Raw genomic sequence first — 25,458 nt, forward strand, 5'->3', positions numbered from 1 at the left:
CAAGCAAAGAAAAAAGTTGTTCCATTTGTGATACAGAAAACATTTCAGGAAAACTGCACACACACACTCAACACAGAGAATCATGCTGACTAATCAGCGCCTGCCTGACTCACTGCACTTCCTGATCATCAAAGGGCAGCCTATCTCTCCAGTCAATTGCAGCCCACATCACAAAGCCATGCCAGCATACTCCCTCACTCACAAGGCTGTGGCAAAAATACATACTTTCCAAATTCATAACTTCAGTTAAAGAACTAACCAGACATTGTTGATGAGTAATAAATGAGAAGCAGCAGTAAACATCCATGAAAACCATCTTGCAAAATAGAATCCTTAAATGTCTTAATCTTCTGCTTCGATTAGCTCTCCCATGCTTTCCCTCTCAGAAAGAGTTGCCAGTTCTGAACGAGTTGATGAAAAATAGCTGCTTTCAGTCCATGTGTAGGCGAACAACAGCATAAGTGCTTTTGTTCCCCTCTCCTCCAACACAGAGACATCATGTCATCAGCAGCATCACCCATCACACCCTCCACAGTGACACAGCATGATGATGAGAACTGAGTCAGAAGCCGGGCAATGCTCGTTACATTCATAGTGAAATCACACAACATGGATATAGGATGCCAAACAGCACGTGTTCACAGAAATGTACGGCCATTTCTGAGAAGAGTGCCCCAGCTCTGTCACTTCCATTGTCTCAGGCAAATGCATGGTGACTGTTCAGAGGAACCTTACTTGTAGGAGCTCTACTGGGCTGTCGGATAACTCCTGTTCATCAAGGGAGTCTATGTCTGAGGGCTCCTGGAGCAGAAACACGCACAGGCTACAATGCTTGGTTCATGTTTTCTCTATTTCTTAGACAGGATTTACCATAATTAATTGCAAAATATATGGGGAAGCGGCCACTGTTTTATTCGGCCAGTTTTCCACTTGTATGAAGGTCAATAGTCCTAATATCACATCTTTCTTTTTCGAGGTAGTCTTATTCTGTTTTTAACTGCTGTAGTTGTTTCCAAGTAAAAGTTAGGGGAGTTTATTTACAAATCTAGAATAAAGAGTGTCATATGTTATCTTTAGCCAATAGGCATGAATATTTTTGTACACAGTATTTCCTTTAAATAATCAACACCTGGAGATAATCGTTGTCGGTTTTCTTTCTGAGAGAAAATTGAGATGACAGTTGTGGCCCCATCACTTTCTTAAAACCACAAAATTGTTTTTTTTATTTTAGTTTGAGTATGGACAAACAGTGAAGTTATTCCTTTAAAACAAGATATTTCCAAATGCAATATAACATGACACTTAAAGCCAAAAAATAAGGCAATGTGTTATTAGAATACTTATGTTTATGTTCATAACAATAATGGTTAACAGTAATAGTAACTTCAGTAGAAAATGAAACAAAAAAAAAGTAAGTATTATCCTGTGGTTCGCCTACCTGCTCCATATCTCCCAGGGTGATGGGTTGTGTCTGGTAACGAGCGTTGGCCCTGCGATTGCGTGTGTCCCCTCTGGTGCGGGTCACCCTGATGGGAGGCTGAGACAGTCTGTTGAACAGTGCCATCTTTTCTGCCAGGCTGAGGGTGCAGAGGTCAGGCTCGTCCTGACCCTGACTCTGGCCCGGTCCCTCCACTGTGGACACTGGCTTTGAAGCCTGGACCTCCTGCACCTGCCGGGCCTCCCGTGCCTGCTCCCGGGCCGTGTTGCTCTGTTGCATGGACGCCTGCAGGCTAAGGGTGTGGGGACATCCCAGAGACAAAGAGGTAGGAGAAAAGGAGACTTCTGGTAAGCATTGGAAGGAGCTCATGCAAGCTAGCTAGCAGCATGCTACATTGCAGGCAACATTGTGGAGCTTTAAGAGTTTAAAAACGGTTTTTACACAGGAGTGAGCCATGCCCACCACAAACAAAACTGTGATATTCAGTAAACTCATAATAATAGTAACAATTAAATCATGTCGTTTCCTCCAATCACACAGGAGGGCACCACAACTCAAAAAGCCTGTGGAGTAAAACCCACTCTGAAAAAGAACACTATGCTGTGGTGTATGAGCAGCATTCAGTAAAGATCAATCATGTTAGTTACACACTGTAGGTTGGTGGGAGCATTCGTGTCCGTGCCCTGTACCTGTATGGTTGGACAGTGCTGCAAACTAGGGTGGGGCTAGGGACGCGTGCCACAGCAGTGTGTACAGTCACCGTGTGTGGCACGTGAGTGGGGACGCTACAGTAGTGAAGGACAGGGACAAAGTCACAGACATACAGAGTGGACAGAGAACACACAGGGAATGAACCAGATGAATTCCAAGCTAAATGGTTCATTCAAACTAAGGGAAAGGAATATAAAGATGGTTGAGGTTCAGAAAGATGGCTGCAGGCTTAAACCACAGTGTCATTTCAGAATTTGTGAAGAATTTAGAATAAAAATGTTTAATCAAGTCCAGAGCAGAACATTTGATGACGTTGCTGCATCATAATGCTTGTGGTTGTTTAAAGTATTTATAGGCTTACGTGGCGGCGATGACAACTTCCTCAGTGGTGACAGGCTGTGTTCTGGATCGATCTTGTGTCCGTCTTAGTCTCCTGTCCACCGCTGCATTCCTGGATCGATGCTTAGGAGCTCCGCCATCAATGCTTTTCTCGAGTTCCTGTATGGAAACGTTGGGGATAAATCAAGGAAATATTTCATTAAACAGTGACAATGGGTTTGACAAATAAATTAGCTACCAAAGTAGATCAAACTTACATTATAGTGATTGAAGATAGATGAAGTGTATTAGGATCATAACTACTATCAAAGCTGTTAATTGGTAGTTCATGTATCTTATACTGACCTCAGCTTAAGAAAAAAGAGACTAGGAAGGCAAGTCTGAGGTCAGTATGTAACACAAAGTCTTATCAAAGTCTTTATCTTCAAATCCTTACAGTAATAGAACAGAAAATAAAAATCAGGACAGTATCAATGTATGCATGTCCATGATTGCAAGCAGATTTCTCTATGCTTGGTGTCTAAAAGCAACATGTAGGCTATACAGTAGATAGGGTTACTGTAGGTGATAGTTGAAGCTCACCCTGAAGAGAGAGCGCTTGGCTGCTACACTCAGCTTGGCCCGCTCATCTAGCTTCTCATCCTCAGCTGCAGGGAAAGAAACAGAGAGAAACATTCAAAAGTCAGCCTGCTGTTTTCAACCTATTCATGGAGCTTACATTACGGGGCTATGGCTTGTGAGAGTTGTCATTTCAGCTCTAGTCTAAGGAACCATTGTATTAAAGACTCCTAAGAATTTTGAGGGGGACAATCTACAACCATGAACATTGTAAACTATATTTACTATGCGGGAATGCAAAGCTTGACTGGCTTAGAGGTCACTAAGGGGGGCGCTGCCTAGCAGTTGATTATTTGTCCACATGCCACAAATCACATTATGGGAAAAACTGATCTTCAAGACACTCAAAGGTGAAAATTCATCAATCGCATTACATTTAAAGTGTTTATTAGAGTTTAAATTGAAGCCTCTAGGGGCAATCTTCTACTGAACAGCAATTTCACTGTTGAGGTGAAACTTCCACCAGGGTTTAACTAAATATTCAATCTATTCTGAGGAACCAATACTTTTATTTTTAAACACCAAAATGTTTCTGTGATATGTTCTTCAGATCCACCGTTATTATGTTTACCTTCATGACTACACAGCACCATATGGTTTTAAAGCTGGGAGCAAAGACTAACCAGCAAACGTGCGACTGGTGTCATCGAGGAGACTATGCAGAGCTAGACATGTGTGAGAAGCATGGTTGGTTGGTTGGTTGACACACACACACACACACACACACACACACACACACACACACACACACACACACACACACACCTCTGTAAGACATATGACATCACCCAACAACTATTCCCTCTGACTGATGCCGCTGCGCTGAGCACTACTCCCCCTAATTCTCCTCAGTGAAAAAAGCGTCCCAGCTGAGTATGTGCTTATAAGAAGCAGATGAGCTGTTTCTGCCCTCAGTGGAGCTGCTGTGCTATTATGCTACTGTGAGCACGAGTAATGACTCTATAAAATCCACTTGGAAATATTCTGCTTTTATGGTACAAAAGGACATTCACTTCGTTTGGTCTCAATTTGTCTATTCTTAAAGCTATAATATCAAGGCACTGGAAAATCACATTTTGTTCATTTGTGTCCTGCGGCAACTGTGAAGCCCGCGGTAATCATGCTGTTTTCATTGGGAACAGTATACGTGGACTAGATATTGTTTTGTAAAGTTAAGTATTGACCACAGAAGGCAAGTAAAGTCATGCACATTACTGTACACATCCGAGCCAATATAAGTGAAATCGATATTGAATACGTGGGACTTATTGAATGCTATTAAATCACCATGATCTCATCAAATAACCTATCCTAAAATCAATATACCTGGACATATATGGTGGTATCTGCAAAATATACACCCCTCCAGTCAGTTTTAAACATTTAAAATCACATAAATATAGTGTTACCGTTTGCCTTGGGACCTCATATGTCGAAAAAACATCATGAACTAGACCCCGTCCCCATTTGGTTTATAAGCCAAAAACAAAACGGCATTACTTTTATAGCTGTGAATGCAACATTAAACATTATGCAGCTAATAGTCCCAGCTAACTAATCTAATTTGTCAAACAGATACTCTAGTCCTGCTGTTAATTCCACTAAAGCTAGCCATGCTTAATCAATTACCTCCTCAACACTTGTGTACAGAGGCTACAGAGCTTTACACTATACAGTACATGCGTTTTATATTGTTACAAGTCTATAACTGTGTATGTCAAAACATTTAGACACACTAACAATGTACGATAGAACATGTGCATAATATGTCAACCTACTGTTACAGTAATGTTCTGAATATCTTTAAATTAAGGGGGAAAAGGACTTACCTTCAATGGGAGGAAGATCTGAACTCACACAGGACCTTCAAAAAAGGTACACAAAGAAAAGGACAATCAGCAAAAGCGAGTAGCATCCATGCTACAATGCATAACTCGGTATTACGAAAGGGTGGTGAGTGGTTAGCGACAGGAAGAGAAAGCTGGTCAAGAGGAGGTATGTAGGCGAAATAAGAAGCAGTTGTTTCTTGTAAGCTGGACATGTGACAGCAGAGTGTCACTGTAGGGGTATGAAATGCAAAAGGGAAAGTTTAGTTTAGTAAAGCAGACTAAGCTGGAGATTTAGACTGCATTACAAAAGTCTGTGCGGTTCCATGGTCTCAGGGAGTAATTACCAACAAAAGGCCAATTCATGATTTCTTGGTTGAGTCACATGTAATGACCACTGCCAAGGTCCAATCACAGGGACCTTCAGCCTTTAAGCTTCCCTGTTAGCTAATGTTGTTAGAGGGGTACAATCACAAAGAACGTGGCCGTGTACACAGCATGTGTGCTTGTGTAAACTGGATTTAAATCAACATTATTCCGATCAAATATTAAAAAAAAAAAAATGTACATGCATAATCATACTGATATTTCCCAGCATTCATCACTCTCAGCCATGCACTCTGGAGTCCAGAGTAGTACCTATCAGTGTCCTGGCGTTCAGCAGAAGTGATGGGCTGAGTCCTAAACCTCTCTGAAGTCTTTCTACTCTCCCCGGGATAGATATACTGCCGGGGCCTGCGCCCCCTGCCCCTCTCACCTCTCCATGGGGCCCCGTGGCCTGTGAGTGCACTGTCCCCTTCAACCTCACTGGAGGGGCTACCCAAGGAGAGGGACAAACAGATACAGTACCAAAAGGAAAAAGAAAATACAGCATAGTGAGGGAGAGATAGAGTGGTACTGGGCGCAAATATGGAGATATTAAAAAGCAGAGGTATAAGTTTAAATATTCATCACACCCCTGTATTTTAAATCAAAGATGTGAACAAGACCATGCAGATGTAAAAGTGGTTATGGCGTGCATACGTTCATTGGCCCCAGGTGGTAACCAAACAAGTCACAATAAATAAAGAACAAATAACATCCATCGTATGAAGCTTAGTGTTAGGCGATTAAAGCATGAATGACATTTCTACAGATTAGAAACTCGTTTGATGATGAATTCACTCCAGCCTTAGTTGCTTGTTAGTCATTCAGAAGCCAGCCGATGTTGGTTAACAAGCATCTGTGTGAGTTTTAGAGAAGCCAGCCAGCAGGTAGCCACTTTACTTTGACACCTACAGCTTATTTCTGCGGCTGGTTGGAGGGGTGGTGGTGTTCTCAATGTAGGAATGTCTGAGCTGGGCCACAGACACTCGGCTGTCCTGGTGACCCTCTTGGTTATTGGAACCATCCCCCTCCCTGACCTCAGGGGGGTCGCGATGCTGCTGGTTCCTCAGAGTGATGCCTCTGGAAACCGCAGCATCTGACATCGAGCGGCTGGAGGGGGGGCTTCCTGGGTCTGTATGTGCTGCTCTTGGCTGGATCTGGGTGGCCGCTCCCCCTTTCTGAATATCAACGGGATTGTCCCGCTCTCTATGCCTGCTCTCTGAGGCTTGCAGATGTGAAGTGTGTTCTGTTTCGGCCCTGGTTCTGTGTCTTCCTCTTGTAGGATCCTCTGCCTCAGCCTTCCTTGCCTGGTTCAGACTCTGTGCCCTGGACATCCCTATCTGTTCTTCCCACCTTCCTCTCCGGGTGTCCTCAGTGCTCCTCTCCCTGCGGCGGATGTCCGAGGGCAGCACTGCTTTCCGGCTCCTCAGAAGACCCTCCGTCTCTTCCTCCTGGGGCAGTTGTTGCTGATCCTGCCCCGCTGTGGATGTGGGACCAGAGGCCATGGACAGGTAACTGTGGTTACCGCCAACTTCCTGTCCTCCTGGTGGCCCAGGTCGGGCGAGCTGAGCCCGGGGTTGATGGTGGGGATGGGAGTACATTTGCGGGGGGTCTGTATTGGAGCGTGTAGATGTTTGGGTCTGGTGTCTGCGGTGCACTGGAGCTTCTGTAACGTTTCCAGGCTCTGGGCTCCTCTGACGGTCCTCCCTGGCAATCCTCTCCCTAACTCTGATTCTTTAAGGGGGAAAAAAAGGCTGGTTATTTGTGTCTACATGAAAAGACACAGCAAATGTCTCTTAATTGTTCATGTTTCTATTGTTATATTATCTGTTTAGGATAGTTATAGGCTTGATGGTCAAACGGTTTGCAACAGAGCACACATTTGTATATGAAGTCTTATTGTTATTATTTTTATTAAAAACTTATATTAAGGATAGTCATGGGTTAGCCAACTGACACTTACGAAAAGTCATGCCCAAAAAAAGCTATAGCAATTCCTTTTACACCAACCCTAGCCTACACTGACTAACTTGCCCCCAAACCCATAATGTAGGGTCCTTTCTGATACTTCAACATCACAACCCAATGTTATATCCCTAATTATGATGGTTAGTATAATATTTTCCTTTTAAAAGGTTTGTTTTCACATGGGGATTAAACTGAACACAGCAACATATGCGTAGAAGATGGAGTTATGGTCCAAAGCGGGAACAAGAGCTTGCGGTAATAAGGATGATCATGATGAGGGGTCAGCTGAGTCTCAGGGCTCAGAGCAGAGCTTCTTAAACATTTGTGTCTCAGTCAGGATTATTCCTTAAGATGAGACGGGGTATAGTCTTATAGAGAACAGTACTGGTTTCTGTTCTGTCCTACAGTTTAAGAAGCACTGCTCATAAGGGTTGATGAGTTTTTGGTAAGTCCAGCTGAATGGAAACACGTCAGGTGATATAGGGGTGAGACACAACCAGCCTGGGTGTACCTCGAGGGCCAGTTGATGAGGGAATGGGTGTCGCCCTCAGCATCAGTCTGGAAGAACCAATCAGTGCTTGGTTTCGCCCTTGCACTGTTCCAATAGATACCCGATGGGAGACAAGTGAATGAATGGGTGGGTGGGTGGGTAAAAGTCGAGATACAGTATTCAGCGTTTCTCTTGGAGCACACACAGGCACAGCACTACATTGCACACACCATTGACTTCATGTTGAGTGTGACGAGAGTGAGAATGTGCTTGGACACCAGCATGACGCTGCCAAGAACACAAGTTCAACTCCCTGCTTAGACATTTCATTGTTATTGTGGTTTTTTCGGGGAAACATCACAGGCAATAAAATATGAACTTAGTTTCTATTAGATTACATTTGGCCACATATTGCAGCTATGTTATGTGGAGAAAGCTCTATTATCAAGAGAGACTACCTCTCTAACTGAGGTCTTATCTACTGAAGCAGATACTCGCAGGAAATGCCGTCTCACTTTATTTCAGCCGAAAGGCAGATGAGTCACGCTGCCTGTGAGGCTGCAGTAAGACAAATAGCTTCATCAGTTTCATTAGCGAGTGAGTTCAACTCTAGGAGAAATTGCCTGAGTCATAAATAAAGGAAGAGATGACTTATGCGGGGGAATCAGGAGTAAGAGAGCATTTCATAAACCCTAGGACCAGAATATTGTACCAAATAAGGAAAACACGACCCAGACTGATATTTGGACCAATAATTTATATATAGAGTCTTGATTTGTAGCCATTAGTCCGAGGTCTTTCGGTCACAATTTTTTAAACCTAAGTGGATCTGAATGGATTGAAGCACATCGGGTATATGCTTTGGTCACGTGATATTCACTGCAGGATAGGGCGTCCTTCAAGCAGAACAGTTAGGCATACTGCATAACAGCAACGTCCCTGATTAAGTGCTTCATATATTCAAGGAAATGCTCTGGTGAAGTGCTCCTTTTCTTTTTAAAAGAGAAAAGAAATGGAACCAGGGAAAATTAATACTAAGACTAAATGGCTACAAACAATATGTACAGAATCACTAGGATCAAAACAAAGACAGACAGAAAACAAGGTTATTGGACTGTGAGCCATAGGGTCGCCGGTTCAAGTCCCAGAACCGACCTAAATATGGAGTGTGGACTGCTACTTGGAGAGGTCCCAGTTCACCTCCTGCCGTGGTGCCCTTGAGCAAGGCACCAGACATCCCCCTTCCCCCCTCACTCCCATTGCTCCCCGGGCGCTGTACAATAGCTGCCCACTGCTCCTAGTACTAGACTCCTGGTACTAGGATGGGTTAAAAGCAGAGAACACATTTCACTGTGTGTGCTCTGCATGTGTGACCATTAATGAGGGTTTCATCCCTCCCAATTCTATTCTATTCTTACATGCTTAATAAAAAGGAGGACCTTTGTTCATAACACTTTGTAATTGAGTCCTTAAATTGAACCGTTGATGTCAGACCCACAGATTCCCTGAGAAGAGGTAGAGGGGATGTGCTTCCTCACCATCAGGCCTCCTGGTCTTGATCAAGCCCAGCTGTGGGTCAGAGTTCTCACTGTGGAGTCCCACTGAGCCGCCCAGTAACAAAACACCCTCCCTGCACTGCAGACACACACACACTGGCCAGGTTTTGAAACCTGAGAGACGGATTTAGGAGCAGCAGGAGGGAGCGATGCAGATAGAAACATGGGATAGGGAATGACCACGTAGTCGGGTGTAGAATCATCTTTATCTGTTCGTTGGAAACACTGACTACAGGGCCAAACCTGGTCAAGACCTGGGAGCGGCTAGTCGGTTGTTGCATTACAAAATCAGGAAGAGTGTCTGCTGATACCATCTGAGTTATGGAGCTGCTAATCAGTTTGGGCTAAACTAATTAAAGGATTATTCCAGTTTTTTACAACTCCTATATCTATCATTTTTGTTATGCTGCTTAAAAAACAAAATAATGTCTGAGACTTGCAAATATGATAATATCGCTTCAACCAAGCAGGGAATAGTGTAATAAATAGCCGCAAATACTCAGCGAAAATGTACTACATCGAGTATTTACTTACGTAGGTTCTCATGTTTGTTTTGTACAGTCAACAACGTGTGGACTGCATGTAGACTATGAGCAGGTAACATCATTTACGTCACATGAATTCTTGTGGCCATTCAGATATGGAAAGTACCATTTACACCTAATCTCATAAAAGGAACAGGGATAGAGTGTGTTTCAAGGCCAGATTAAACCACTAAATTGCCTTGGGGCAACAAATAACTTTGGGCCCCTGTGAGTCCCCCCTGAAATGTTGCCCAGAACCCTCAAAACTGACCTGTGTTCCTCGAAACTGGAACTCTTCCCCGTCTCAGGTTTGCTTTATAAATCTGTAATTTTTTAAGATGAAATACTCGTTTTGACAGATTAGACACTATGTTAGTCTAACAATAATTCACAAATTACCATAATCACATGACCAAAAAGAGCCCAGAGCCCTAGAAAGCTCCTGAGGGTCTTGGGGAAGTTACAACTACTACAAGTATTGCACAATATGTTGTAGTTTAAACACAAAGTAGGTCTTACAACTGAGATTCATGTCATCAAGGAACCTTTAGCTCGACTCAAATTGCAATGAAATTGAATGATCTTTTAAGAAATCCCCTGTTCCTCTGATAAGCACTGCTGTATGAGCTTCTTCAAAAGGAGCAATTCTCTTTAAGAATGTGGGATCAGCTACAGAGGTACTTCATCCAAACAGCATCGGAAAATAGTTCTTTCTAACAAAATAGCAACAGCTTGGCCAGTAAGAGTTCCTTTGAGAATTTTAAAATGCTTTCAAAATATCCACCTGGAAAATGTGGAATAGGACTCAACATACACCCGCACATTGTGTATTTTTCTGCCTTGTATTTTGCAAGCTCAGCTGTGCAACTCAAAGGTTGTTTCGGGCTCAGGTTGCCTGACCTGGTTTGAAACCAGAGTCGTGCCAACAGGACGACCTTGGACACACGTGTAAAAAAAGACTGAGATGATGGGAGGGAGGGGGTGACTGTCAGTCTGATGGATAACACTGTCACAGCAATGATACAGCAGTGTTCTGGATGGAAATCATGCTCGAACCCTGTGTATCTGGATTGGAGAGGAAGCAGGGGTTGTGACCCCAGAAGGGGAACGATCTGCTAATAAGATGTCAGACAGGAAGACTAAATAGCTGCTCTATTTTCTAAATTGTGAAACAACGGAGACAAACTACTTTGGGTGTAAACGGGGACCAATAAGGCACTGCTCAGGCTACTCACCCATGTCTGGTGAGGATGGTGTGGCTCTGCTGCTCGATGAATTGGTCCCCAGTGGACACGGCATGTTTAGGTGAGGAGAGGGATGAGTGCCGGCTTGCCTTGGGTGAATTGGGTGGCATCCCTGTGACTGGAGAGTCTTTGGCGGGCACCGTGGCAGTTGAGGACATTGATGTCACATCCATGTATGAGGAGGAGGACGGCAGCTCAGGAGGACCAGCTCTGCGTTGATTCTCCAGGTTCATCAGCCTCTCCCTCTCAGACAGCGAGTCCACCCTGGTCCGATTCACCTCGTATCCCGGGTCTGGTTGACTCTGCTGTGGTGCCGTGCGTCCCGCCCTTGGGCTCGTGACAGAGGTGCTATTGTAAGAATTCAGGGCTTCTTCCCCCACCGATTCCGCTCGGATACGCCTCTCTGAGCCTTCTGACTCATTCCGTGTACGAGTGGAGCGGGGAGGTGGCTCCACGTCTGGCTCCTGATCTAAAGAGATGCCGTAGCGCTCTGCAAGCTGCCGGCGCCGCTCCGCCTTGTAGCGCGCGATGCGTGTAACCTTAGACTCAGTCTCAGGGTTAATGGTGGTGGAGTCTGAAGTGTGGACAGGCTCTGGGAGGATGGAGGTCGGGGGGTCAGGTCTGCACCGAGCTCTAGACTGTCGCTCTGGAGCCTTGGGCTGCGTCTCTGGGCTTTCCAATGCCTCCATGCTGTACCGCTGGACTGTAACTAGTAGAAATCGAGAGGATAAAGGTCAGTTACCTTCATGGAAGCACAAATAAAGTGTCAACAAATTGTCTAGGTACTGTACTTACCACCACAGGGCTCAAAGGGATCAGAGGCCCTGGTGTATCGGGGTGTGTCCTCCTCCAGAAGCCGGTTCGCCACCAGGCTAGGCAGCAGGGACGGATGCACCTCAGCGTCGATGCCCTCCAACCGCCGAGCGATACGCTCCTTTCTGCTAACATACACACGGAGGACAGGAAGGAAGAAGTATTCAGGCATGTTATTAACTTTCGCAACATTATCATTATCAGAAACCCAAGCAACTTTATACCCTTATCCATATTACCTGTTCATTTCCCAATCACTTGAGCTTGTGGTGATGCCTTCAAATCGTTTCCTCAATTCAGAGACTATAGAAAGAATGAAAAAAACATCTTGGCTCAATATAAGGAAACCATCTCAACCAAACTAAACTGTTAATTAAGACGACATGGATATTTGCAGGTAGGATCTAGAAAAAAGAAAATCTAAAAAAGATTTTCTTGTCTATTATTTGTAGGATTAGGGTTAGCAGCATTTTACTGTGTGAATATAGTATTGTATCTGCAGAACCAAAGCAAAACCAGCTTTTAAAAAACAGCCATTTATATCTGATGCCCTAGAAAAAAAGTCAAAAAAGATGTTCACTACTGACAGCAAATTTCCCAGAAAATCATGCTGTTCTTGACCAGTTTTAATTTAACATCTAATCTATATTAATTGGTCTACTTTACAATTTCCCATCCACATCTTCATTATTGGCCAAATCAAAACTTGTAAAAAGCTAATTAGAGGTGTCCCTTCAGGTGCTCATGAGACGTTTATATTCACCTTTCAGTTGGATTTAACGGGACCTTAACCCTCTAAATAACTGTATCTCTTTATTTGAGTATTTTGGGTCAGTAAAGAAATTCCGGTGCAGTGTGTCATACTATTAAATGTGTGAGGACCGTGCTTGTAGAAAAACAGGTTTTAAACAAATCTTGACATGAATCCACCTGGCAAAGAGATAGCTCTTGCACAACAGTGCCTTCAAAATCCCTGAGAAAGTTGATATTGTGAGGACTATTTACAAGCAGGCAAGAAAAAAAGAGAAAAAAAACCCCTTACTCACCTTTTGGGAGGTTGGCCAAGACAATAACATCTATATCTTTGCTTTTAGCTGGGTCGTCTTTTTCGTCGAAGGTGAATTCTTTCTGGAAGCTGAGGGGTGCAGGAAAAATACCAACTGTTATTGAAGAAGGGCTGAGCTGCAGGGAGGTGTGGGATATGTCTATAGGCCGACAGTGGTAAGAGGCTCAACTGAATTAGATCACACTTTCAACCAATCAATAAACAATGTTCAAGAATCAGACAATTTATCACAGATAAAGCAAGGAATCATCCAAACATTACATTGGGATTGCAATGTGTGTATTTCTCTTCTTGAATCCCTAAATATTTATGTAGAAATTAGAGGGTTTTTCCCGTCACACCCTCTTACAGATCCACAGCCTTTTTTCTCTTAGAATCATACTGAAGTCTTTTATGGATTTGATTCAAAACCACAATGTTACAATGCAGCTGTGAAAGAACTGGCAGATTCCCGATGTGAGGAAACAGTCAAGAATTGGAAAAACTGACTTTGTGGCTTCTTTCATTCCAGCGAACACAGAGTTATGAACACATTGAAATACATAGTCACTTTATATCCTTTTCTATCATAACAGCATATGTTTTCATGACTGAAATGTCCCAACATCTACTTCCTACATGCACAATGTTTTCAGGTCAGAACCACACCCACGCACAGTTTGGCACCACAGTGGTGTCACAGTGTGCAAAGTCCTCGCTGCTGTAAAGGAAACTTTCTAAATAGAGGCCAACATGTAGACCTAGAGGTGTTTTTGAACCTCTGCCAACTACATAATGCTGAGCAATCCTTCTGATGCTGCAGCAGGGAGCTTTTACCCTGCTACGCAGCAGAAAGCTTGGACACTGGCCTATCTGAAGCATCCAAGCTGTATCTGATACACTGTTATCTCTTTCGTTCCTCAATCAAAGTAATACACCAAGGATGTGTATATCTAGGGTATGGCTTGATAATCAGCATTAGTGTCTTTTGAAATGATAAATAGTACTTTCTTTCTCTGACAAATATAAACTTGAGGTAGTAAGCAATATAAAAAGGACATAAGTTCCATGCATGCAAAGGCTTTGCTAAAACAGTGTAAATGTGTCTGAAATAACTAGTAATTTAGCATTAAAATGTGGCTAACTTAAGTATAACCTAGAGCTAGAGAACTAAAGAAGGATATAAAAAAGGCCAACATGTCTAAATGATTATCTCAATTGTTTCACAATAAATGCACTCAAAGATAGAATAGTAATTTGACTGTAGCATCTTTAAAACTATTTTGGTGCAGCCTGTCTTTATCAGTACTACTGCCTGAGAATCCAAAACATTTAAAAAAAAAAATAACTTCTGCACATAGGCTTCACAGGACGTATCGATGTCAAATCACTTATACATGTACAACCTGGGCGTTTTTGGGTGTTCTTACCTCAAAGCTCTCTTCTGTAGCAATCTGGGGTTGCTCAGTTTAATTGGGGTCTCACTCCCAAGTCCTGTGAACAGAAGAAAAAGAGTCTAACATTTAGTTATGTCCCAATGCTCATTCACTTGAACAGCAGAACGTTCAGTTTTAGCTTTTAATTAACCGACACACATATTTCCAAGGTGAACCTGACTGTCGGTCTGCAGCTTCTTGGCACACAAGCGCATTCATTAGGTGGACTTCCACAGAGAATCAGCTGATGTGGAAAACAATAATCTGCCTGCCTGACTGAATCCCATCAAATACTAAGTGATCTGTGTAGTTAAAAGCCACCTCAACAAATGGCGACAAATCATCAGACATCCGGAGACAGTGACTGTCTCCATGTTAAGTATCACTATATGTGCTGCGCATGAGGTCATATCTTAAGGGGTTTGATGGAGGAGTGACTGCGTGTGTGTCACTGAGACAGGCGCTGTAAAGTCTGATCGCACGTCAAGGTTGCAGTGCAGCTGGGACAAAGCCAGGAAGAGCGTCGCACATCAATGTCAATGGGCAGCACTTTCTACCCGTCATGAATACAGATGGGGACAGCATGACGAGACAGAGAAAACAGACTTTCCCTAAATCTTAAAAACACACTATTTGGGATTAAACTATTAGACATACAAGAGTAAACAACCTATCCCTATAAAGTCTGGTGTCTATTAGTAACATAGTAAACAAGCTCAAAATGTGACATAAACACCTGCCTACAAAGAAATAAAGCCTCATTACCAAGAAAGAAGGGAATTAGTGAGTATATAGCATCATAAACAGTTCTGTGAGGAATGCCAGTTGTGTGGAACATCCCATTAACGAATGTCTGCTTCAGTTATTCACTCCAAACCTCAACCGTGTGGTTTTGGCTGCCCTCGGACCTCAGAGCGGCCAGATCTGCGCTGTTTTGGGACAAACATGTGGTCCCACTTCCACCCCATGCGAGTTCACCTCAGGGCCGCCTACCGCCCCGACACCCCCCACTGCTCCACACAAACCCCTAACCTCTCCCCTGAGGACGCACACCCCTAACCCCCCCCCCCATTCCAGATCTGTTCTTCTTTATGAAGGATGTTTGGGTTGATGCTTTGAATCCCTCCTACTTCAGCAAAACATCATTTGAGAAGAAGGAAGGCTTATTTGGAGAGGGCGGTGTGCCTGGATGTCTTTGGGGATAGTCGTGTATTGTTTCAGCTGGGTGGAAGATGACGAGTGAAAACACAACAACTCATTCAAAAAAGTCAAAGTCAGCTTTATAGTCAAGAATTCTACATGTTGGACATCCAGAAATCTCGAAATATCGTTTCTCGAGTTCCTACAGTGTGACATATATACATCAAACAACAAAAAAATAAAAAGGGCCTAGATAATCGGGGTATACAGTTTAAAATGTTAATAATGTTAAAGTGTTCCTTACAAGCCTTGAATGATAATCCTGGTTATATGAGCCACTTGTGTTTCTTTTGACAATGATCCAAAGATTAGGTTGACAACACTATTTCAAAGTGCAAAACAAACAGCAAGATAAATCCTGAGCACACACTTTGCTGGGCTAAATAAGCCAGTAAAAGAAGTGTTGAATAACTGCCTATGTGTTAACAACATATGCAGATCAATGTAACATATGTTTCTAGATTTGTCTGTAAATGTAGCCTAGGCATGCTATGTATTGTTTTTTTTAGAACACACACTGTATGATAGGTCTCGAGTTGTAAATAGATTGTGCAAGTTCAGAATTTTGGAGCTTGGAGAGTGACAAGGCTCGAGAAAGGTCTGGAAGCAGCAAATGTTCAATCTGGTATACAGTAGGTAGGGGCAGGATATATATCGATATTATGATGATACTGTATTTTAAAATTAGACAAGAAATCTGCTAAGATTTTGAATATCGTAGGGGGAAAAGTATACCAGCGTGTTTTAATTTCTTTAAAGTTTCAACAATCACAATCATAGCTTTAAGCACATGATACACTGACTGTGCCCTTGCAAAATAGATCGTGGATATAGCGGAGGGGAGGAACATGTCAGCTGAAATAGGCAGAAAATGACAGGTTTATACCCACAGATGGTGAGCCAAACAATGTTGTGATGCATTTGTAATTATTTTTGTGAAATTGAAGAATTTTGGAATGCCCAATCAACATGATTATGTTTTCTGCAGATCTCAATGACCCTAACCCCAATCCTGACCAATAGTCATACAGTTCCAAAATCTAAGGCTAACACCCAAGTTGAAAAATACCAGAATTTCCTTTAGACAAATCCAGATTCCACAGTAAAGGTTATGAGCTGCTAGTTTGAAAATAACAAAAGTGTTTGTCCCTCGGGGGCAGCTGTCTGAGGCTATTGTCAGGTCTAACCATAGTGCACAGTGTCTAACATATCAAGTTCTCCTTCTGTATTCCCTTTATACCTCATACAGCCTATATTTAGCGGCATGTACTGTAGGCCATCAGGGACGACCCCCTCGAGAGCCTCCATACATTCGTCATTCCAGACACAGACATAAAAACCTCCACAATGATCACAGATGTGCCCGAGCCTTTGATGCTGGCTGTAATCTACAGAAACACTATGGCTGCAATAGCCGGGAGGGAATGGGCCAAGAATTCCTCAGCACCATGCCCCGTGTGTGTTGATGAGGCTGTAAAAGCATCTTGACACTGATAAAACATGAGGATAAAATGATTTTCATGATTCAATGGAGTGTCATTCATGCTCTGAACTGAGAAAGGCTTTTATGTGAAGGTATCAAAGGTGTGAAAGAAAAATACTGTATTACACTGTCGGTTCAAAAAGGGACTTTAGTTATCTCTAGAAATGCTCGATTCGGGCAAATAGGACTTAAACTCACCTGAGGCGCAGGTCAAACCTTAGAACACATTCAATATTAAATAAGGGAGTATCACAATTTGAATCAATCAGCAATGCTTACTCCATCCATGTCACATTAAAACACTCAGTGTGTTAACCAAAGAGGCATCAGGGGCTGAGCATATGTCCAAATTGAGGCACAGGATTAACTTCAATTCCTGGGATTACTACGAGCCCAAAAGGAAACGTGTTGCTCTTTAACCGTTTGCATTACATCACAAAACATGGGCATGTGTGTGCATGGTGTTAACATCCCCCAACAGTTGCCCACCTACTCTGCCTACACCCTGCCTAAAGCCTCACTGACAGAGGCTTAAGAAGTAAAGCATGGCAAAACAGATGGAGAATCAGAATTGAGCTCAGGCCCCGTTTGCAAACAGTAGGTTCAACAAAAAGACGTGAAAATAAGCCAATTATGTCTTAAACCCTAATAACAATGAGTATATATACAAGATGCTCAGTCTCAAATTCTGGTGAGGAAACAGAGCAAAGGGTAGCTACACTGACACATCTAAACCCTTAAACACATTTCAATACAATAAACTCCTTTCTCAAAATCCAGTTACTCTGCTCAAACTGTGGGCCACCTGTTGTCGATTCCCATACAGTTCTAGCATGAAGAGGCCAGATCTCAGAAATTATTAAAGAGAAGGATGGGAAGGAGAAACACACATGGACCTGTGCACCCAAAGAGGGCTGAATGATATGTCCTCTAAATCTACCGTAATAAAAACATGTAAATATTAAGTATCTTTTACTGCAACAGTACATCATATTTTCTGAAACATATTTGTTCTGACAAGTGTATGACAGGAGTTCTGTTTACCAGTCACAACAGAAAATGGCACTGAGAAATGAATTGGTACATTTTCAGCAGATTTGGGGTTCAAAGGGCTTGGTGAAATATTCCTATATTTGCCAAATGTTAGCAATTCAGAAACGTGTTAATGCCTCAAAGGTTATTTTGAATTTCTCTGTACGTGCAAGTATGTAATATAAATGAAGTATCAGGAAAGTTCTCTGCCAACTAGCAAGGTTGCCAACTTAGAAAACATAGTTAAGTTGTAAAATATTTTATGCACACTTCCAACCATATTTCCCCCCCCCCCCCACCCCCAATTGTGTAAATAATGGGATATATTATGAATAATATATATAATATAATCAATCAGACTGTTTTCTCTGGCTTTATGTTCGGACCAAAGTCAACACTGTCAAGATGGCTTTTTAATTGGTCAGCAACACATACTTTAATGATAAAGTTGACCAAAATCAAACTTAATGCCTATTTCTTTGCAGATTTAATTCATCCTCACAATAAAATCATTGTATTGAGTTCAATTAATAGTCCTTCAAATCATGGTCATTTTGTTTTAAAAAGGTGTCCAACTTGCTACTTGCTTTGCTGGCTGACTAGCTGGTTCAATTTTTAGTGAGATATGATTAGAGGTTTGTTATACAGCCCCCCTGGTACAGCCTAAAAATATATCCATACACTCAAGTTCACTTCCATAAACTGAGTGCAAGTAACTGTGTTGACTACAAATAGCTTCTTCCCAAGAACAGCCCCCTGCACCGTTAAGAGTCCCTTATCTCTGCTACGTAGTGTCCTTGGAGGCTACAGCTGCAGTGCAAGGACAGCTGTTACTGTAGGAAGCAGGACAGAGAGGAAGGGAGTCTGCAGTTTGTAGCCTGCCAACTTCTGTGTGTGGAGCTCAGATTCCCAGCTCCACAACCAGAGTAACCTGTCCCCAAGCTCTCAGCCTGAGCCTCAAGTCTTAGCCCCGAGCTGCAGAGCCCCAAGTCTCTTACCTTTGCTGCAAAACTTGACATGGGTCAGGTAATTCGAAATCCACGGGTTCCGGTACATGTTGGCAATAAATTCAGGGGGAGAGGGTTAGTCAGGAAAGCAGGGAAGAAAGATGAAAAGAGACGCAGCTGCCTAAGAGGTGATACAGCAACAAAAGCAGTTGTTCAGTGCTCCGGGACAGTCACAGAGGGAGACAGAGGGGAGTCAGGTAGCTTCAGAGAGAGGTAGAGGCGAGAGGGAGGGGAGACAGTAGATAGAGACGTCCCATCCAAAGTGTCTGCGCAAGTGAAGTTGGTCCTGGTAAGTGGTGAAGCTGCAGCTCTGCCTCTTCTGAGATCCTCTCTGGTTCCTCTAACTAACCACTAGGGCTAACCAGTGCCCACCACAACAACCTGCAGGCTGAAAGCTGCTCAGCAAAGGCTAAGCTCATTAGCCTGTGCAAGCAAATTAGGCTCCATCCCTTCTGCAGACAGGAGCAAAGTGTCCTGCATGCTTCAGAATGATCCTGAAGAGGAAACGAGAATGCGTGTGATAGAGAGACGGAGATAGTTAGGAGTGTCCCAGGAGAGAGCTGCCTTCCCTTGGCTCGCACACAGGAGCGGGATGCCAAATAAAACGGTGCATAGCCTCAGAAAAAGGAGGGGAGAGAGGAGAGCGCGCAGGCAGGGTGCATGAGAGTGGAAATGAAGTGCGCAGGGAAAGAGGAGAAAGTTAAAATGCCCTTCTCAGCCAGATGAGAAATTCCAGTCATCTCTCAGCGGGGTGAAAATAAAAGGAACAGCACGCAAAGCGAGAGAGAAAGAAAGGGGGAGAGAGATTGAAAGAGGAGGTGGGAGGGACAACGAGAGGGTAAGAAAGAGAGCAATAGTGAAACAAAGTCAGGAAGAAAAAGGCAGAGAGAGTGTGTAAACAACAGTAATAAGAGACACATAACACTAGTACTACTATTATGCCATACACTTTGGTCCTTTTGAAAACAGCTAAATGGAGGAACAAGGTCAATAAAAATAGGTTGATTGATAGACCCCCACCCAGTACAATCAATTGCCCTTTTACCAAACTCATGAAAATGTTTGTGTGTCTCAAATCACGCATTAAAGGATATTCCCTGTGAATCATGGTGTGTGTAAACTCATTTCCTTCTGTGATTATGCTTTAAATGAATGACACACACACACACACACACACACACACACACACACACACACACACACACACACACACACACACACACACACACACACACACACATCAATGTGACGTAGACGTGCTTATCATTGTAGTGAGAGGGTGTTGCAGAGAGGCTGGCACAGAGCCCAGCGCTGCTTTTCAGAGGCTGGAAAACAGTGAGCAGTATCTTATCTTCCTGCTGCATACAGAGCAAAGGCTGTCATCGCCAATATGCACACATCAACATAAAGCAGACCTAGTGGATGGAAGCAGTCACAAAAGTCAGTGTCTCAATTGAGTGGTAGGTTGAAAAAGAATGGCAAGAAAGTCAGATGACGCCTGAGAATGCTATTTCTGTGCTGTGATTTTTATAGATCTCTGTGCCTTTCTTCCAACTTCTTGTTATGTAAGTCACGGTTTAAAAAAAACACCTTCATGGACCAGGCTTATCACATCATAAAATGCGTAAGATCACATAAATCTGTCCAGCCTCACCATCACAGGTGTGTCAAAATGCAGCCTGGCTGACTGGGCTGAGTAAACTTTAGAGGTGGGATGTTTGGATCTGTTTCTAAGATGAGCTCATCATGGCTGCATGTTTGTGAAGTCTGCACACATACATCACAAACATGCCAATGCACACTGGGGGCGGAGGGGGAGCTGCCTCCAACACTTAAACTGTGTTTTTTCAACAACAGCCTTCAGGGGTATGACAGACTGTAATTTATCAAACTTACTGCAAGACTGCCAGAAGATGATTAATAAGGTGATATATTAATGAAGTAAAGAAGATCTCTTGATAATTATTTCACCTTATCTGGAGGTGAATGTAAATGTATGTCATTTAAATGGAAAGCAATGGGCTAAAGAGGCTAGCACTAAACGAAAAAATAAGTATGTTTGTTTCGTTCAAATTGCAATCATTGCTCTGATATATGATTTCAGCATGATACAATTCCACTGCAAGACAATACAATGATCTAATTGAATTATCTCCCAGACCTACTTCATGTCTCGGTTCAGTCGCTTTCAGTCGGCACATCCAATGATCTTAGCTGCTACCAGCTTAAACACAAGCTTTTCAAAGCTTAAGGGTAAAGTATACTCATTACATGTCAGACAGTTCAAAAGCTTCAGACAGTATCATGATGTTGGACATGTGAACACTTACACATCGTAATTTGGTTTTACTAGTTGTCACACATTTTATTTATGAGTCGTCTCGCTGCTACCATTTTGTGTTTCTTCAAAACAAAGAAAGTCGATTTACATATGAGATTTGTTTCAACTACATAAGTTATAATCCAAAATACGGTAACCATTCAACCAGGCAAACATGCTCTGTAAAGCACCCTTAACAAAAAAAAAAAAGGCATAAAATGTGATCATATGCAAACCACCAACACAGGTCACACTTTGGGAATTTTCATCATCACCTCTACACCTTCCAACATCTGGCTGTCTGTATGTAATGTTTGTTTTTTTGACTCATCTGCTACATGGATGACATCAGACCTACAAAACCTACCTGATGGTTTCTACCCTGTTATTAGCAATGATGACTCTTTACTGCCAAGGATGGGCAAGACCTTACATGTCGCTGCCATGATGCAACACTGCTCTTCTTCTCTAATTTGTGTGATGGGTCGTAGACAGAAATATGGGCCCGACAGAAGAGTCATTTATTCAAACAAAGCCTTCATGCTAAAAATGCACATATGCATTAACAATACATTGATGTTGGCGTTCAGATCTTTTGTAGGTGTGCTGCAGCAGGTATGAGGAGTGTAAGCATGTATAGTGCTACATAAGCAGGAATGACTTTTGCTACACATCACGGACAAAGATTCAAACAGGAAGCCGCAATTCAAACAAACTGAGGTAAACCAGCCGAGTGTTGACTCCAAGAGCTAGCCTTGCTTTGGATTATGTAATTAAACCTAGGAGGTGCAGGTTTACATCTAATGTATCCCTTAAGTGACCCTTACTTTGTTTAGAAACTGTGTGGGAACTCATTTAGGTTTGCTTCTGTATACATTTACATACATTCCATAAAACAGCTTAAAACGGTTACAGGAACGGCAGCTCAGAAACCAGAAACTGTATCAAAGTTCAATGAGAATGAAATACTGGAGCCATTTTCTGCCACCAACTTGACAAAGTGGTGTGAAACAGATATGTGTCAGGATTGGAATACTATAGCCATTTAAAGGTCTTTCTAGGAAACTAAACTGCAATCCATATAGGTTTTATAGTCAATTACAATACCAATAGTTTTGAAGTAACTGACAATTGACAATAACTTGATTTTCAAAGTATTGTTCTGACATTTTCATGACAAAACATACAGGTATTAATGCTTATCCAAGGCTTTTGTTCTCATCTGCCTCTGAAATGTTGCACTTAAACTCTACCCGAAAACAACTATAAAAAGCAAACATTTTTAGAAGAAAGGAGTGCATGTCTTTGTAGAAAGAAATGCAGCTGGTTGTAAATAGTTGAATATGTCTCAACGTTTAAGGTAAACTCAGTTATAGTATGTAAAGTGTCAATTAAGTTAGAGCATTACAAGGAGTCAAGTTATCAGTCCTACTGGAATTGGAAGCAATGCAAATCACTTTTAGTGTTATTGCTTAAAGGGGAGCTATCGTGCAACATGCATTTTTGTATGTCTTTTATACATGAATATGTGTCCCCGGTGTGTCAGGGAACTCACCAAGAGTCAGAAAACACAACCCTCTCTTTTCCTCCATACCCAAATCTCTAAAAACGGGGCTGCAACGGATCTGATACAGACCGATACAGACAGCCACGGCCATTGCCGTTCGAAAGCGCTGGAGACGCTGTAGTATATATGCCAGGCCTCAAGGTGGCGCTGTAGTCTGTCCCAAAAGCAGAGAAGACGACTTCTCACAGATTCAGCCCTTGCAAAAACAGGGCTAAAAAAGAGCAAATAGAGCGAAATGAGGCATGGCTAAAATGCATGATCTGTTTGGTATTTTGAAATAAAAACTTTGCAGACATGTTTTATATAGGTATGGCCCTACAATATATTATTCAAATATAGCATGATAGGTCCACTTTAAAGCATGTTAAACTTGAGTTTCAAGTTTGAGCCCTGTTGGCAGTTTAGTTGATTAGGGTTAGAGCTGTCGACAGCATATCTTTCATCTGAATGATATGAGATGCAAGCTATCAAAATGCCAATCAATGCCTAAGGCTTGATCGCAACTGACATGTCATCTGTTTAATGATGAAAGCTGTAGTTAATGAGTAAGAGATAAAATAATCTTAATTGGATCAATTCCAGCAAAGAAGCCTTTTAACTAACAAACAACTGCCAGTACAGTATTAAACAGCAACAAGAAGCCAGGCAGGTTTTTTTTAATGTCATAACAACAGAGCCACACCTCTCAACTAATCATCCCCCCAGATGTTCAGTCAGCTAGAAATTCAGAATGGATGCTTTTTCAGCCTGGACAAGCTCACATGTGCAGCCAGTCAGTGGGTCATTATTAGATAAGTACTTCCAGGCAGTCCATGTTTGCACTTAAAATGACCTCTAGCACGCAGAGGTATCCAAACAGGTCTGCTATAGGAAAGAATTGCTTAATGGCTGCTTCACCTCCACATAGGCATGCGTTGGGATCTTTCCAAGCCATCTTAGCAATAAAGAATTTATGGCGTCCCCTAAGAAAATATATTTGCCTTGTCTGGTGAGAGAGTGGCGCTGGGATCCAAAGTGCAGTGCCATAAATTCAAGATGGAGAGGAGGGGTGGTAGGGAATGAAAGGTAAAGATATTCACATGCACACTCCAAGGAAGTTGGAAGGTGGAGGCTAAAACTCTATTTGCAATGTTGTTGGATTTCTTTTACCGGGCATGTTGGCTTTGCAGCATTAAGCTTTAGTTCATATAAATGTCATCATAGATAGATACATCAAGACAACTGACCTTTGTTGGCAATTGTACGTACAGTGTATTAACACCCAGAAACACACACACCTCAGCATAGCATTCCCAAAATAAAACAGATAAGAGGTCTTAAGTATGGGACTCAGTGACTCCAAGTGGAGTGCTCCAAAAAGGCCAGTGATGTGTGCCTCGAGGCCTATCACAGAACTTACATTTGGCCCTGGGCATCAGCTAAATCTCAGTTAGAACAATGGAAAGATAAAAGTAGTTTCCTTAGCCAAGAAACTTTTGTCTATTCTTTACAAAGAATCCGTGGAGCCTAATTGGGGTTATTTTAGAAAAATATATCATAATAATACTCATAGGACTAACTACATCTATATTAAATAACATTAGTTTTCGTTTTGTACAGAATTCTTGGTGTAAAACAAGTAAGCTAAAAACATTAAAAAGCATATGTTCAGTGTAAAAATAAAATGGCTTTGACAGGCGTATATAACATCTAAGGGAAACTAAGAATGAATCAAATAAAAAATAACCATGACACCATTGTATTTAGATGCTTAGAGTTAACAGTTAAAACTATGGCATAATATTTTCTATTATTATCAATATTATCAAATAATATAAAATAAAATATTAATTAATATATATCATATATATATGTATNCTATTTTTTAGGTGTAAACTATAACAAATGCCCGCAGAATGTTCTGCATCTCCGCCACAGCAGCGCGTGTCAGAGCTCAAGTCTGATGTGAACAGCAAGGGCAAAGACCCTAGTTCAAAGTCCTTTGTGCTATTAGTGGCCCATCACAAATTACTTCTAATTAGATTTTGAACTGGGACTGGTGGGTTTAAAATAAAGGAAAAGCTGCCATGGAGGTGTAAATATGCACTTAAGACCAACCACGTGAGACTACAAGGACTAAGCCTCCCGCTACATAAAGCCTGGAGATGGTCCATGTTGGTCTGTAAACAAGGACACTTTAGCCTTGTCTGGCTGAGGCACACTGATGGACAGGGATTACGCTACAGGATACAGTCACACAAGTGTCTCAACAAGTGCAAATTATGCTTCTAATTACTTTCTGGTTAAAACTTAATGTGTCACTTCTATCACAGTACATTTGGTTGTGGTTATGGGCTGTTGATTTGCAAGGTCGGAATGACCTGCTGGTAAAACACTCTGCAAACTACATGTACTCCAATGACAGAATCTCCAGTGACAGAATCTCCAATGACAGAATCTCCAATGAAAGAATCTGTCCTGGGTTTATAATGTCAT

The 25,458-nt window shown here is 42.3% G+C and overlaps 2 protein-coding genes across 20 annotated transcripts in view; both read right to left on the minus strand.

Moving 5' to 3' along the window:
• The window catches only part of zeb1b (zinc finger E-box binding homeobox 1b), a gene marked incomplete at its 5' end in the record, with an annotated part of 240,925 nt that overhangs the window by 173,940 nt on the left and 41,527 nt on the right, over nucleotides 1–25,458 (minus strand). The window lies entirely within an intron of this gene.
• The window catches only part of svila (supervillin a), a 56,293-nt gene that overhangs the window by 20,914 nt on the left and 9,921 nt on the right, over nucleotides 1–25,458 (minus strand). For 4 of the 19 annotated variants that reach the window (XM_010779671.1, XM_010779676.1, XM_010779668.1 and 1 more), the window contains exons 1-15: nucleotides 19,088–19,844; nucleotides 14,369–14,432; nucleotides 12,940–13,028; nucleotides 12,133–12,196; nucleotides 11,876–12,021; nucleotides 11,072–11,789; nucleotides 7,778–7,861; nucleotides 6,211–7,032; nucleotides 5,572–5,748; nucleotides 4,936–4,970; nucleotides 3,071–3,135; nucleotides 2,511–2,647; nucleotides 2,128–2,223; nucleotides 1,439–1,730; nucleotides 736–801 (exon numbers count right to left, since the gene is read on the minus strand). In XM_010779671.1, coding sequence (XP_010777973.1) covers nucleotides 736–801; nucleotides 1,439–1,730; nucleotides 2,128–2,223; nucleotides 2,511–2,647; nucleotides 3,071–3,135; nucleotides 4,936–4,970; nucleotides 5,572–5,748; nucleotides 6,211–7,032; nucleotides 7,778–7,861; nucleotides 11,072–11,789; nucleotides 11,876–12,021; nucleotides 12,133–12,196; nucleotides 12,940–13,028; nucleotides 14,369–14,432; nucleotides 19,088–19,145 — 2,913 coding nt within the window. In that variant the 5' untranslated portion in view covers nucleotides 19,146–19,844. Of the gene's footprint in view, nucleotides 1–735; nucleotides 802–1,438; nucleotides 1,731–2,127; nucleotides 2,224–2,510; nucleotides 2,648–3,070; nucleotides 3,136–4,935; nucleotides 4,971–5,571; nucleotides 5,749–6,210; nucleotides 7,033–7,777; nucleotides 7,862–11,071; nucleotides 11,790–11,875; nucleotides 12,022–12,132; nucleotides 12,197–12,939; nucleotides 13,029–14,368; nucleotides 14,433–19,087; nucleotides 19,845–25,458 lie in introns of those variants that run through there. The other 15 variants (XM_010779678.1, XM_010779672.1, XM_010779669.1 and 12 more) reach the window with 8 other exon arrangements.

The sequence above is a fragment of the Notothenia coriiceps genome, unplaced genomic scaffold (assembly GCF_000735185.1).
Source record: "Notothenia coriiceps isolate Sejong01 unplaced genomic scaffold, NC01 NC01_scaffold00020484, whole genome shotgun sequence".
Lineage (NCBI taxonomy): Eukaryota > Metazoa > Chordata > Actinopteri > Perciformes > Nototheniidae > Notothenia > Notothenia coriiceps.